Consider the following 14,837-nt stretch of genomic DNA (forward strand, 5'->3'; position numbering starts at 1 on the left):
ATAGAATGTGCTCAAAAGTAAAACCGTTATAACATGATTCATCTTGACAAAGAGTTAAGTTATTGTGTCTCACTCTTTCACACACACACAATTAGCCTACTCTCTCACACACACATTGGTTTATTTACACACATTAACTGTCATACAAGTACACACCCTTCCACGCCCGTACTCTCTTTCCCTTTAAATAACCCTCCCCCTTGAATAGCGGTAGTGAGTGTTTTGTCGTCCGACCAACCTCTTGATTAGCGTGCGATCGGACAGGTGGGCATGCGATGAGACGTTTTGCGCTTTTGTCACTACTCTTCTTCCTCTGCGGAGCGGATTCATCACCGGTGATTCGCGAGTTTTACATAGCAGCCGTTGAAATTGGATGGGACTACGTTCATCTGGACGTTGTTGATACAGCGTCAGGCGAAAGGTGACTTCAATGTGTTATGTATTTCTATATATGCATTGTTCAATTTCAAAATGTATTTAGGAACGGTACGACCTATGTCCTACCACATATTACGTTTTAAATGTAACACTTTAAAGTCCCAATGTTACAATATAGACGTTGACTGTATAACTTTATTGGTTTTGTTTTGAAGGATAAGGTCGAAGGATGCGCCGCAGAAATATATTAAAGCTGTGTATAGAGAATACACCGATGCCACTTACTCTGTCCCTAAATCCAGGCCGACATGGGCAGGTGTGTTTGTGTTAACGATATTTCCGTGAATCTTGAATTTACATGTAATCTTTTTTTACGATTGAATATTTGGTTTCATTTTAAACTTATCTCACACGCAGCACTACCCCACTCACACACACACACACACACACACACACACACACACACACACACACACACACACTTAAACAGATAAGTACAATTGAAGTGTCAGAGTATGTGTTCCAGGTATTCAGGGTCCAGTGATTCATGCCCAGGCCAGTGACAGGGTGGTGATCCACTTTAAGAACCTGGCATCCCAACCCTACAGTATCAGCCCAGTGGGGGTCACATATTGGAAGCAGTCAGAAGGTAAAGTACAGCAACTTCAATCTTCCAGTCTGGATTATATCAACAATATACTCTCACAACACCCCAGGGTGGTCACTTGAGACTACTACTAGTAAACCCCACAAACTGGCACCTGAAGGGTATTGTGCAGTATGTGTGGAGATGCTGGCTGGTCTTAAAGTATTAAGATAGACTTACATTTACTGGAAGACCCAAGCACCTAGTTAATCCTTTTGACTAGAAACAGGGTGTTTGTGTGTGTGTGGGAGTGTGTGTGTGTGAGTGAGTTAACACATGTTCCTGTGGTGCTTCTCCAGGTGCGGGGTACGATGACTCCACGGCGGGCCAGGAGAAGCAGGATGATGCTGTCCCTCCTGGAGGCTACTACCAGTACGTGTGGGACATCAGTCCACGAGACGGGCCGACCAGCAGCGACCCAGACTGCCTGACCTACTCCTACTCATCCCAGGTGGACTCAGTCCGAGACTTCAACTCGGGGCTCATCGGAGCTCTGCTTGTCTGCAAATCAAGTTAGTGTCCTGGCTTCTCGCTGTTGTGATATACATGCAGGCCTAACGCACACAATGACACACACACATTTCATCCGTTGTAATCACTTACTGAAACCTGTGAGCTTGCTCAGACACACGTACACAGCCCAACTGACAGTGACACATTGCTTCTGGTAAAGAGGAAATACTGAGACATTTCTGAGATACCAGAATTGTGGACCTGTGTAGGCTATTAGTCAGGAACTCATCAGAGTTTACACCATGGAAAGTCTTTTATGCAGACAGCGGGATCTATTCCCATCAAGTGAATCTACGCACTCAACAGGATGAACATGTACATGTAAATGACCCTACCAGAGATTCCCACTTTAAACACCCAAAACCTGGGGTAAATACATTTGGCAATTACACAGCAGTATCACCAGCAATTACTTTGATAACATATCTGTGTGATAATTTTCATTCTCTAGGTGCCTTCACCAAAGACGGAGTCAGGAGGAGCAGAGAGTTCATCTTGATCTTCGCAGTTTTTGACGAGACCAAGAGCTGGTATGGAGAGATCGGAGAGAGGAGACTTAGAGAGAAATTCAAGAAGTCTAGCAGCAGGAAACTATACCACACCATCAACGGATACGTCGACTCAACTCTTCCAGGTCAGGGGTTAGAGGTTATTTATAGTCAAATTGAAATATATATCCATTAAAATTAAGTTTGTAAGTAGTTTTTTGTAAGAAGTCATTTTATTTTCTCAATTGTACTTTTATGAAATCATAATGGTTGACACTGTTGATATCACAGGCATCTGTTCAAGCATCCAAGTGGTTGGATACGCAATATAAAACCCCCAAATTGTTGTGCATACAATTTGTTTATGTGTGTAGGTCTGACCATGTGCCAGGGTCGTGATTATGTTTCCTGGCATCTGATTGGAATGGGCACCGCTCCAGAGATCCACTCAATCCAGTTCCAGGATCACACCCTGCAGGTACACCAGGTCCAGTGTGAACAACCACAAGCCTATCTCCCATTAGTTACTGTAGTTTAATGTAAAAGCCACGATCGGTTTATCCTCGAGCTTCCTTAAGTTGCAGATGCTGTAAGATGTTGCATTCTTTGGTATCCAGGTAATGTTCCATCGCAAGGTCTCCTTGGAGATGAGCCCTATGACCTTCACCACGGCAGAAATGAAGCCCAGCACCGCAGGACGTTTCCTCATCAGCTGTCAGATCCATGCCCACCGCCACGGTAAGATCCACCACTATCGCTGAGGACAAGAGCACATGTACAGTGAAGATTGAAGGGGAAAGGTGAGGTTTGGTGTGTGTGTTGTTAAGACATGGTTCTTCATGGTATTACATGGCGTATGCTTGTGTTCAAGGCAGATCAGAATGTGGACTTGGATTTAGTTTTGATATTTGAAAAGGAAGGTAGTCTGACTGGTGTTGGTGTCTGGTTTGTGTGTGTGTGTGTGTGTCTTTCTCTCAGAGGGCATGAACGCCCACTTCACAGTGGAGGACTGCCCTGAGCCTGTGACCGTGCGACCCCCTGACCTGCGCCAGGTCAATCCCAACAATGACTACAACGGGGAGGAGCTCTTCTCCTTGCTGGTCCTGAAGCCGGGGAAGGCGACAGCAGAGGGACGCTCCAGCAGACGGGGGCGGTCCAAGACCTGGGTCCACTTCATTGCTGCTGAGGAGGTCAACTGGGACTATGCCCCTCACCTACGCCCCGGAGACAAGTAGGAGAAAGGGAGAGAGGGAGGGAGATAGAGAGGGAGGAGGAACAAAGAGTGAAAGAAAAATGTGAAGAAAGAGCAATAGAGAACGAAAGTCAAGAATTTCAGTGGGAGAACTGCTGGAAAGTTCAATCAGATTCAAGCCAACCAAGAGATTCCAGATCGGTTTGAGATTATATTATCACTGTACCCTAACGGCGTCCTCCATCTTGTCTCAGGTTGCTGTCTTCGGAGTTCTTCCCGATCCAGCGCCGGGGCTACCAGTATAAGAAGGTGGTATACGTGGAGTACACAGACATCAGGTTCACGACGAAGAAGAGCTCGTCTCAGAGACTGCTGGGACCTCTTCTCAAAGGAGAGATTAATGACCAGTTCCAGGTTGAGTGAATAACAACGTCTGATTGAAATTTGTAGTTTATATATTATATTTAATAGCATATATTTATGTTTTGTTGTTGGGTAGTGTACAAATTTGACAGACATTTTCTAAATCCTGTTCTAACTACGTTTATAGATTATTTTCAAAAACCTGGCAAGTCGGCCTTTTAACATGTACCCAAATGGCCTCACCGGGATCTATCCACTGATAAGGACAGATAATGGTAAGATGTCATCATCACTACTCCTTCACCCCAACCCTGCCTGTATATCAAATAAAATGTTGGCTGTTTTTGAATGGTCTGATGTCTTACCCTCTGGTAAACGTGTGTTCCTGGCTGCTTATCTTTATGTTGGCTGGGTGTCTTCCTCTGTATGCAGTGGCTGAGAGAGACCTGCGCTCCATGCCGGTGCCCCCCAATGGCACGTTTGGCTACCTGTGGAGGCTGACCTCCGAGGACGGCCCCCTGGAGGGGGACCCTCAGTGTCTGACCAGGCTGTACCAGAGCACCGTGGACCCGGAGAGGGACCTGGCCTCCGGCCTGGTTGGGCCCATCCTCATCTGCAAACACCAGGCCATCGACCGTAATGGAAAACTGGTGAGAAAGTCCGGGCCCAAATTCAAAAGTGGCTAAATTAGTTGAATCAGACCAGAAACTGTAGTCCTCATAATAAAGAATAAGCATTTGTAATTATTATATTATTTAAATTCTTTCACTTAATCTAAATCATTCATTATTCATGAATGCATTCTGAAACAGTTCTAATTCATCCAGGATGAATGTGTTTCTCTTTAGGTGGGCCCAGACAGAGATGAGAGTCTGATGTTTGGAGTGTTTGATGAGAACAGAAGCTGGTATGCAAATGAGAACATCCAGAAGTACAGTCAGGCCCCTAACATGGTCAACCCCTCAGACCCAGACTCCTACAACGCCAACGTCATTTACAGTACGTACAGTGAGGGCTTATGGTGACAGGAAGAAAGGGTAGACTGGCCTTCTGGGGAATTCAGCAATTACTTAATGTATGCTTGCCTCATAATTGTTTTTTTGGAGACGTGATGTGTCACATCAGTTTCAGCAACTGTGTGTGTGTGTATGTGTGTGTACATATGTGGTACGTTCTAGGTGTGAATGGCATCATGTTCAGCGGGCGCCAGTTCCTGATGTGCAAGAATGACGTGACCTACTGGCATGTGGCCAACGTTGGGACGCAGAGCCGCTTCTTGTCTGTCTACTTCACAGGAAACCTCTTCCAGCGAGATCAGGTGTATGAGTCCGTCCTTACACTGTTCCCCATGTCAGGGGAAATGGTTCCTGTCGAGTCCGAGTTAAGTGGTAAGATCTGAGAAAAACAATAAACAAAACTATTAAGTATTTGATTTAACTTTTGGTGTGTTGGATTTACCTCAGTTTAGCTCTATTACATTGTTTTTAAAAGACAGTTTTACTGTGTTTTTTTTTTGTCTGTAACCGTAATCAAGTGCACCCAAAGTTTTCACATAAATTTGCAGGAAGGACTAGATGGTCATTTTCCTGTATGGTGACAGGTCAGTGTTTTTTCCTCCTCAGGTGAGTGGGAAATCAGTGCCTTTGATAGCAGCCTAAAGAGTCGTGGCATGAACGTGCGCTACACGGTGCGGTCCTGCCAGGGAGACATCCCATTGGCAGAGAATGAGGAAACAGACGACAACTATGACCTTTCTGACTACCTGGACACAATATTACCCAGGGGGCTACAAGGCCAACGTCGCAACCGCACTGTGGCAGTCAGAGTTTGCAAGAAACCCACCCCCGCCCAAAACTCCACATCTTCCCAGACAGGAAACACCACTGGCGATGCTGCCAACGATATCACTAGGGAGACAAGTGAGGAAAAGTTGGAGTGTGAGGTCAAGTATGTGACTATGCCTCCATCAGAGGAAGACGAGGCGAACCAGATTCCTCTGGAAGTCTTGGCAGAATTGGACAGAGACGGTGGGAGGACAGCAGCCCTGGCACCCCAGGGCAGAGACTCAGGTCCAGGGAACAGGCGACTGAGGCGCCAGGCTGCCGAGAGAGAAGGAGAGGGTGGAGCAGAAGGAGGTGAGGGTGGAGTGGAGGGAGGTGAGGGTGGAGTGGAGGGAGGTGAGGGTGGAGTGGAGGGAGGTGAGGGTGGAGCGGAAGGAGGTGAGGGTGGAGTGGAGGGAGGTGAGGGTGGAGTGGAGGGAGGTGAGGGTGGAGTGGAGGGAGGTGAGGGTGGAGCAGAAGGAGGTGAGGGTGGAGTGGAGGGAGGTGAGGGTGGAGTGGAGGGAGGTGAGGGTGGAGTGGAGGGAGGTGAGGGTGGAGCGGAAGGAGGTGAGGGTGGAGTGGAGGGAGGTGAGGGTGGAGTGGAGGGAGGTGAGGGTGGAGTGGAGGGAGTAAAGCTTGAGGTAGAGGCAGGGGGAAAGGTAGTTCTTGAGGCAGAGGAAAAGGGGAGTGAATTTGGGACTGAGACCAAAGGGGTAGGACATATTGGTGGGGGGCTGGGAGACAAAAGAACCATACGGCCAACTGATAGGGCCGAGATGCAGGAGAATAACAATATCCTGGAAGACTGCGATCCAATAGATCCCACAGATCCATTAAATCAACTCACAGAAGGATGGAGTGATGAAGGTTTCGACCAGTACCTGGAAACCCAAAACCATATTCAGTCTAATCCAGAACAAACGCTACTAGATCGTGACCTCGATCACGCCAACATCTCGGCCAACGACACAGCTGCCTCTGGGCTGGAGCTGTCCTTGGAGTACGATGACTACCATGACACGGTGAACGCCACATCAGAGGGATGGGATTCAGAACAGCCAGATGTCCGATCCTCAGGAGGGCGTAACCCAAGCTACTATATTGCTGCTCAGGAGATCACCTGGGACTATGGGATCAGAACCCCTCCTCAGCTCATCACACCTGAGTAGGCTTGATGTCCCTAAAATATAGTGCATTTAAGAATTAAAAGAATAACCTTTATTTTTTATTTCCTGTCTAATACTCCTCCCCTAAACACCATGAAGATATGCAAATGCAGGCATGAATTAAGATTTCAGTACAATATAGTTATTATAGTTATTATTTAGATTACATATTAAACCTTACATCATAGTAAAACATACATAGAAAGAAACATACTTACATATGTACCTATTTTACAGTAAGAGTTATATTCTGAATTTGAATGAAGTAACTGAGGTTTTCTTCTTCAGACAGCAACTTTGAACGTAACAATTTAACAACTTAACAACGTAACGTCCTCTCATCTTCCTTCTTCTTCCTCGTTTCCTCAGAGAGATACGTCGAGGGATGAGGAAGTTTCTTCCACAGTATAAGAAGGTGGTGTTTCGAGGTTACAAAGACAACGACTTCCAGCACCAGGTGACCCGCGGAGAGCTTCAGGAACACCTGGGCATCCTGGGACCCTTGATCCGAGTCGAGGTCAACGACCTCCTGACCGTGAGTCAGCATCCAATCACATCACCAGACAAGACGTTTTACAGGAATGTTGGTAGGAAGTGGACATCAGAAAACTGTGACTGAATAGGAGAAAATGCCTGCTGGTCTTCTTGTTAAGACTACTTTCTCAAAATCAACGAATGAAGTGTAAACTCCCTATCATTTGGTGGCCTGTTCCTTATTCCTATAAATGCTATGCAGATCTAAATTTTGAAAATGGAATTGCTTCATTGATGTTGTTTTGTTATAACCTCTTACAAAATTCCATTAACCGCATGAACTACCCTGCAATAGGTGAAATTCAAGAACATGGCATCTAGGCCCTACTCACTGCATCTCCATGGGGTTTATGACCGGAGCCAGGAGGGTAGTCTGGCGGGGGAACCTGTTCCGCCGGGGGAGGTGCGCGTGTACACCTGGAGGGTCTCTAGGACCCAGGGCCCCACCGCCTCCGAATTTGACTGCAAGGCAGGGGCCTACTACTCCACAGTCGACAAGGCAAGTCAGACTAAACTCTTATGTCTTAAATACTTTTTTTTTGCTCAGCGAGATATTGTGTGTGGAATGTGGGTATGTGTGTGGAATGTGAACGTGTGTTTGTTTATATCCTTGTAACATACAGTTTGTCATTCCTCCCAGGAGAAAGATCTACACTCAGGTCTGATAGGTCCTCTGGTTGTCTGTAAGCCTGATACCCTGGACACTGCCCTCAGACTGCAGCCAGACCTCCAGGAGTACTCCCTGCTCTTCCACACCTTTGACGAGACCCAGAGCTGGTACAAGGAGGAGAACCTGCAGCAGTACTGTACCCCGCCCTGCCATGCCCGGCCTGAAGATACCTGGTACCAGAGCAGCAACAAGTTTGCAGGTAGAGACTGCTGACATAAACGACTACTGCTACAACATGAGGATGAGTTTTTTGTCAACCATACCACAAAAATAGTTTTCTGGGCTTTTATCAGGGATTAGCCAAGTTATAAGTGTGTCTTATTTTATGTAGCCCTTGCTTGATTTGCCAATATGTGTGGCGGCCTGGTGAAACCCGTCGGATGTCGCGGCCGCTCATTGTTGGCTATAAGCCATAAAAGATCGAAAATCGTTTTCTGTCAAAGTTGAGATTTTTGATGTTTTGTATAGTTAAGACCCTAAACGTCGTTGTAATGTACAAAAAGTATATGATTACTTATGAAAAACAATTAATTTCAACGGTTTTTGGACATTAACTAGCAAGATTTTCAAGCCATGTCAAATCTAATTATGAAACGGAGTGGAATCTTTGAATGCAGTTTTCTCCCTTATCACTTTTTGACACAGGTCAACTTTAAAAGGATGTAACTTCAGTTGTGTCAGATTTGTATTCAGGAGAGTTTGTAGTTTCCAAATATGTATAATACCCAGAAAGTCAAATTTTCACCATGTGAAGGGTTTCCGCAGGCCGCCACACATATTTCATTGCTTTAACTAGTACCACCACTTACTGTGGAACTTGGGATGAGTACTGGTTAGTGTCAATTTGCTTATTATCTTTTGCCACAGCGATTAATGGCTATGTGGCGGAGACACTTCCTGGTTTGCTGGTTGCCCAGCACCAACCAGCCAGGTGGCACCTGCTGAATGTTGGGGGTGATGGGGAGTACCACGCCGTGCAGTTCCATGGCCTACCCTTCAGCCTGCACAAGAAGAAGGAGCACCGCAAGGGCATCTACAATCTTTACCCCGGTAAACATTAAAACAACCACATATTTTCTATTTTAATTAACAGACAATTCCTCTCAAGTTGCAATCTTGAACAAAATACAGTCATACAGTACGCCATTTCTTTCTCCAAAAATGACCCTTCTCCACAGGTGTGTTTGGCACAGTAGAGATGAGGCCGGGCACCGTGGGCACCTGGCTGGTGGAGTGTACTGTGGGGGACCACCAGCTGGCTGGCATGAGAGCAAAGCTTCTGGTCTACGACCCACGTATGTACCCTTTAGAATTAGCTCCCCAGGAAAAAATGTAGTCAATACTGACCATGTTAGGAGGGCTTGAAATGAGAGAATGGAAACTATGTCTTGCAGAATGTGCCCAACCCCTGGGGTTAAGGTCGGGAAGAATCGAGGATTCTCAGATCACAGCATCAGATTACATAGGTAAAACTAATCCACCCACCTAATTAGATATCTATGGATGTGATCATAGATCCATATTGTACACAGTGCATGGATTGATCGAGGGTGTTCTATGCAGATAACTGGGAGCCGAGTCTGGCCAGACTGGAGCTGTCAGGAAGAGTAAACGCTTGGATGGGCAGAAACAAGGAGTCCTGGATACAGGTACCTTTGAAAATCAGTTTATTTTATTTTTCTCTGCCTTCTATGAATTTTTCTCATTAAATCTTAAAGTGACAATTTGCAAGACCACATAAAAAATAAAAAACACCCCCACCACCTCCCTCACCAGGTGGACCTCCAGAGACCCACCTTGGTCCACGGGCTGCAGACCCAGGGAGCCAGAACCTCTCTAGGCCTCAAAGATTACTTCATCATGTACTTCATCATCTCCTACAGTCTGGATCTGGAGACCTGGACCACCTATAGAGGGAACAGCACCACACACAGATATGTATGTCCTTCATCTTAGATGAGATCAAAGAACAGACTAACCCCAGTAGAAATGTGGGGCTTCTCCCAGGCCAGCATGTGTAGTTAAACTTTACAGAGCCACCGTCAATACATTTACATTTAGTCATTTAGCAGACGCTCTTATCCAGAGCGACTTACAGTAAGTACAGGGACATTCCCCCGAGGCAAGTAAGGTGAAGTGCCTTGCCCAAGGACACAACTTTGTTTTGGCACGGCGGGGAATCGAACTGGCAACCTTCAGATTACTAGCCCAATTCCCTAACTGCTCAGCCACCTGACTCTCCCAATACTTGGCAACTTTTGGTTTTCAGATCTTCAACGGGAACATTGATGGCTCCAAAGTTAAGGAGAACCGTCTCAGTCCTCCAATCGTGGGACGCTACATCCGAATACAGCCATACACAATCCAGAGAAACCCTGCCCTTAGGCTGGAGCTGCTCGGCTGTGATCTCAACAGTAAATCACTGGGATTCAAGCCTTGATATGACTCATTCTAAATATCGCACCAAATATCAAGTTAACTTAACTATAGAATTATCAAATAGTAGACTTGTATTGTGAGGTTTGTTGCATTTCCTTGACAGAACATTGTGTGTGTGCTTGTACATGTGTGTGCGTGTGTGTGTGTGTGTGTGTGTGTGTGTGTGTGTGTGTGTACGTGTGTGTGTTTGTGTTGTGTGTGTCTCTGTCCATCACAGGCTGTTCTTTCCCACTGGGTCTGCAGAGAGGGCAGCTGGTTCCAGACAGCAGCTTTAGCGCCTCTTCCTTCCTAAACACCTGGAGGCACTCCTGGCATCCTTTCCTTGCCCGTCTGCACCAGGAGGGCAGCGCCAATGCCTGGAGACCCAAGGTACACACACACACTCAGGACACACTCACTAAGCACTCTGACAAGCCTTCTCCAACATCACCTATATGAATTGATCAATGAACAAACTCACACATATACTGTGCATCTTACAGTGTAGACGTTCTATACGCTTAAGTATAGTCTCCCCACACATATGCAGTGTATTTTTACATTTGCACGTTGAAGATTTTCTTCCAGTTGAGCTCTTCACGTTCTGTACTCTTGACTCTTTTCTGTACACACACTGTGACACACAAACCGTTACACCAGCACAAAAATAACACACAGCGTGCATATCTGAGGACTCAAACCCCTTGCCATCTCCTCGTCTCTTGCACTGCTAGTTTTCCATCTTGTGGTCTCTCTCTCTCTGTCTCTCTCACAAGCCTTCACATACACACTCACACTAACACCATTGTTCCCCCTCCTTATCACTCTTGCCACCTTCCTGTTTGAGCTGTTTTTAAGGAGGTGTGAGGCCTCATCACTAAACTACTTACGGGTGTCGACTTTAAAGGTCAGAATGCTAGGAAACTCTTGCGATTGCCAGTAAGAGATAAACAGCCACAGGACCTGTAGAAATGTAGTTTGGATCATTAAAATGATTGTGTAAGAAACTGAGAGTTGTACTTGATTTGGTGCCAGTGACTTTTACTCGTTTTTTAATTGTCTTCCAACTTTGCTCCATATTCTTTCGATTCCTCAATCCATTTTACCACATTTTCTCATCCCAAACCCTGCATTCTCTTCAATACCTCTCCCTACATCACAATCTCCCTTCCACCCTCTGACCAACACTCCCTCCTCCTATTTTGTCCTTTAATTCCTCTCATCCTTCTCATCCTTTTTTCCTCTCTATCTCCCTCTATCTCTCTCCACCTCTTCATTCCTCTTGCCTCTCCCTCCTTATATCCTTCCCTTTCCCTCCCTCTCTTCCTCTCTAGAACAACAACCCTCATGAGTGGCTGCAAGTGGACTTCCTGAAGGTCAAACGTCTCACCGGAGTCGTGACCCAGGGGGCAAGGTCTTTGCTCACCCAGATGATGGTGACGGAGTTCTCGGTGTCGGTGAGCGACAACGGCCACACCTGGTTCAGTGTGTTGGATGACAACTCCCAGAGAGAAAAGGTAAAGCTCACACTATCAGGCCAATAGAAACAGAAGAGGAGATCATTGCATTAAAGCTCCTCTCTATACATTTTCAGGGATGGTACTTCAGTGTTAACATACACATAATGTAATTCCATACACAATACTCACATCATATACTTATTCTCTACCTTATTTACATTGATTTAATATACACAAAAAAGTGTCTATAAGCAAAAAAAACTGTAGCTACAAGGTGTAACATAGGGGTTGAAATTGATTGTTTTTGACCATGACCCCTGACCTTTCCAGGTCTTCAGTGGTAACAGCGAGCCTGACGAGGAGGTGCTGACCATGTTTGTCCCTCCACTGTTCGGCCGCTACATCCGCATTCTCCCCCGTGGCTGGGTCAACCATATCGCCCTCCGTCTGGAGTTCCTAGGCTGTGACACCCAGCAGCGCCTCTGAGAAACACAGCAAAGAAACAAGCCGAGGCCCCTGTCACGGAGCTGCTAGGGGCTGGGTGTGCAGCTCCGCGCTGAGACTTCTTTATTGTAAATGGTTGTTTCTGTTGTCAGGGCATTAGGGCAATATTGTATTATTAAAATCAAACAGTCATAGTCTTTATTTTTCTCTTTTTTGGGCTAAAATAGCTCATATATTCCTAACCTTCAATACAAACCTAAGAAATTTAGAATATTATCAGAATATTTCTTGTGTGGTAAATGTGTCAGATTTATTGTGTACTTGACCACACAGTCACGCATACAGACTTCCTGTCATGTTCTTAATCGTGCTGACTGGCAATGGATAGAACGCAGACCTCTCTTGGTTTATGGCTTCCTCCGTTTCTCCAGTCGAGAGGGGATACTGGCAGTGATGCCATGTTGTTCTTTGCTCATGTTGTTCTCTGATAGGGAACACCGGCTGGGTAGCACCCTGGACCTTCTTCTGTGTTCTTGCTTCACTGCCAGTCGCAGCAGCAGAACCGGTGATGAATTCTTCCATTGTTTCAATTTAAGTAAAAATACAGTGTTACGATATGAATGAGATGCGTGCTTCAAATGTAGCTATCTGCAGAAGATTAACTAAGGGGGAAAGTTAGGTAGGATGGAAGAGAAGGCCAAGCAAAGCACAGAACGTGTGTATTTTGTTTTTGTCTAGGAGTGGAAAAGGTGAGCGTTTGTAAGAAAAGATTGTTTGTGCGAAAGAGGACATGAAGGATGTGTGTTGGGCACAGAATGAAGAATGAAAAGGGTACGGGGTGGGGAAAATCTCGCTCTGTTGTTGTATAAAGAAGTAGTTTGTTATCAGGCTGTAAAAGAGGAGCTTTTCGCACAGCGGTGTGTGTCTGTGTGTGTGTATGTGAGGGGACAGACTGAGGTGAACAAGCGTTGGTAGAGACAGGATAATGGCATAACATGTAACACTATATCTGGCATTTCAAAAGTAAAAACATCAGCGCAGGAAGAGAATCATAGGACGAAACCTGGCTGGTCAAGTTCGATTTATTAGAAATTCCCAATGATCATGGAAACACTTATAACTAGAAACAATAGAAAAGCCATTTAAGGCCTAACAACGCCCCTGACTCATCTTTATAATTCTGTTATAACTTGTCAAAGTAAGAAGAATGGCTAACGCCCCCCTAAAATGTTCTTCAGCCCCCCTAAATAATTTGCCATTATTTGCTGTTAAAACGGACTGTTTTTTGTTTTTTACTACAGAGCAAAATCACACTTTCTGATTGAACTGTCTAAAAACAATGGATATCCGCGGCCCCAAATGGACCCCACATTTTTTGCGGCAAGCTACTTGCGCAAACATGGCACTCCCCTTTCTTTGAATCCTAGAAACACCCCTGAGTTGTACCAACTCATGAAGACATTGGCGTCCAACTATGTTTAACTGGGAGACACCACACTCTACTGGTGAGCCAATGTTATTACACCAAAGTCTATGGACGGATCTTCAAACCACATACATTCTCCATTTAACCTTTCATCCATCCATGTTTCTTTCCATATTTATCCCTCCTTGTTTCTTGCCCATTCTTTTGCACACCCACATACCCCTCTATTCATCCCGTGGCTCCTTCATCCACCTGCATTTCCCCCAAAAACAGACGGTGGAGAGTACCAGTATGGTAGTGTAATGGCTAGCATTATAAATGCTAACATTACTTTATGGCGTTTCTACAGCATTGTAGAGAGCAATGCTCACTCGCTGGTGTTCCATTGGCTAATGACGTGGGTCAATTGAGGAGAGGGGAAAGAGTGCATAGTCTTGCTCTGATGCACCTTCATATGGTTCCTATGGCGATGAGAGTCACATGGGCGGCATAAAGACAGACTGTTCTGTTACTGTTCTGTGTGTGTGTTTGTGTGTGTTTGAGTGTGTGTGTGTGTGTTTCTTGAGGCTAAGATAAACAGAGTGTTCTGTATATGACGTGACTAACATGATAATGTTAAAACAGAGATTCTCTGTCTAATTTCCACCGACTTTAACAGTCAGGCTAAAGCACATGGTGTTCACTCAGAGCTGTAAAATTAGCAGTCTTCATAAAGTATAAAACACATTTCAGACAGAGTTGTTTATCATATTATCATACATGGGCTAATAGGTTTAATTATGAAAAACAAGTCCAATGTTATTGTTTTGTTACAATTTTCATTAAATCACCAAACTAAAACACAAAATGACATATCTAGCAGCATAGCTCTTCATTTAAAGTCTTGTGAATTTCACTAATTGCTTTTCTTAAAAAAAAAAAAAAATACTACTAAATATTAAGGTTCTGAGAAAGAGAGGTTGACAGTTGTAGTGGGTGAAGACAGGAGAATGACAAAATGACAGTAGAAATATTAATTATATTGTGGATGAGAGGTACAAAGAGGGGAACGTCAAATAACTAAAAGAACCTGGTGATGACACTGATCTGGAGACAATCTGTAATCTGAATGTTGTAGAATCATTTATCAAGTCATCTGGAACCATGGATGAGACTTGCAATGAGATTTTTGGATAGAATAAGTTAAGTTGGAGGGACAACACACACATGTTATAAATAAGGATTCAATAAAGGGCACTATGAACATTTTGCTACTGTAAATGTTGATTTCTGATTCATTTTCTGTCCCAGCAAATAGACATGGTTTGGACTTACATAAA

At 45.0% G+C, this 14,837-nt stretch overlaps 1 protein-coding gene across 1 annotated transcript; it reads left to right on the forward strand.

Moving 5' to 3' along the window:
- Nucleotides 1-275: 275 nt before the first annotated feature.
- Nucleotides 276-12,273, forward strand: f8 (coagulation factor VIII, procoagulant component). Its single transcript, XM_067248108.1, has 27 exons — nucleotides 276-421; nucleotides 594-694; nucleotides 905-1,027; nucleotides 1,324-1,536; nucleotides 1,989-2,171; nucleotides 2,400-2,503; nucleotides 2,643-2,763; nucleotides 3,004-3,256; nucleotides 3,472-3,631; nucleotides 3,768-3,855; nucleotides 4,013-4,230; nucleotides 4,429-4,579; nucleotides 4,759-4,968; nucleotides 5,203-5,736; nucleotides 6,118-6,565; nucleotides 6,936-7,101; nucleotides 7,396-7,599; nucleotides 7,741-7,969; nucleotides 8,638-8,820; nucleotides 8,949-9,065; nucleotides 9,165-9,236; nucleotides 9,334-9,419; nucleotides 9,547-9,708; nucleotides 10,040-10,184; nucleotides 10,427-10,578; nucleotides 11,523-11,705; nucleotides 11,979-12,273. Exons 1-27 carry the CDS (start codon nucleotides 276-278, stop codon nucleotides 12,132-12,134), a joined length of 4,908 nt encoding a protein of 1,635 aa, XP_067104209.1. The 3' UTR covers nucleotides 12,135-12,273.
- Nucleotides 12,274-14,837: the final 2,564 nt, after the last annotated feature.

Source organism: Osmerus mordax, chromosome 12 (genome assembly GCF_038355195.1).
Source record: "Osmerus mordax isolate fOsmMor3 chromosome 12, fOsmMor3.pri, whole genome shotgun sequence".
NCBI lineage: Eukaryota > Metazoa > Chordata > Actinopteri > Osmeriformes > Osmeridae > Osmerus > Osmerus mordax.

What these genes read in the sequence shown, in the direction of transcription:
- f8 (XM_067248108.1), top strand. Translation starts at nt 276, where the DNA reads ATGAGACGTTTTGCGCTTTTGTCACTACTCTTCTTCCTCTGCGGAGCG. An exon ending in ATATTGGAAGCAGTCAGAAG is followed by an intron (nt 1,028 to 1,323) that starts GTAAAGTACAGC and finishes GTGCTTCTCCAG; the next exon opens with GTGCGGGGTACGATGACTCC. An exon ending in CATCTACAATCTTTACCCCG is followed by an intron (nt 8,821 to 8,948) that starts GTAAACATTAAA and finishes CCTTCTCCACAG; the next exon opens with GTGTGTTTGGCACAGTAGAG.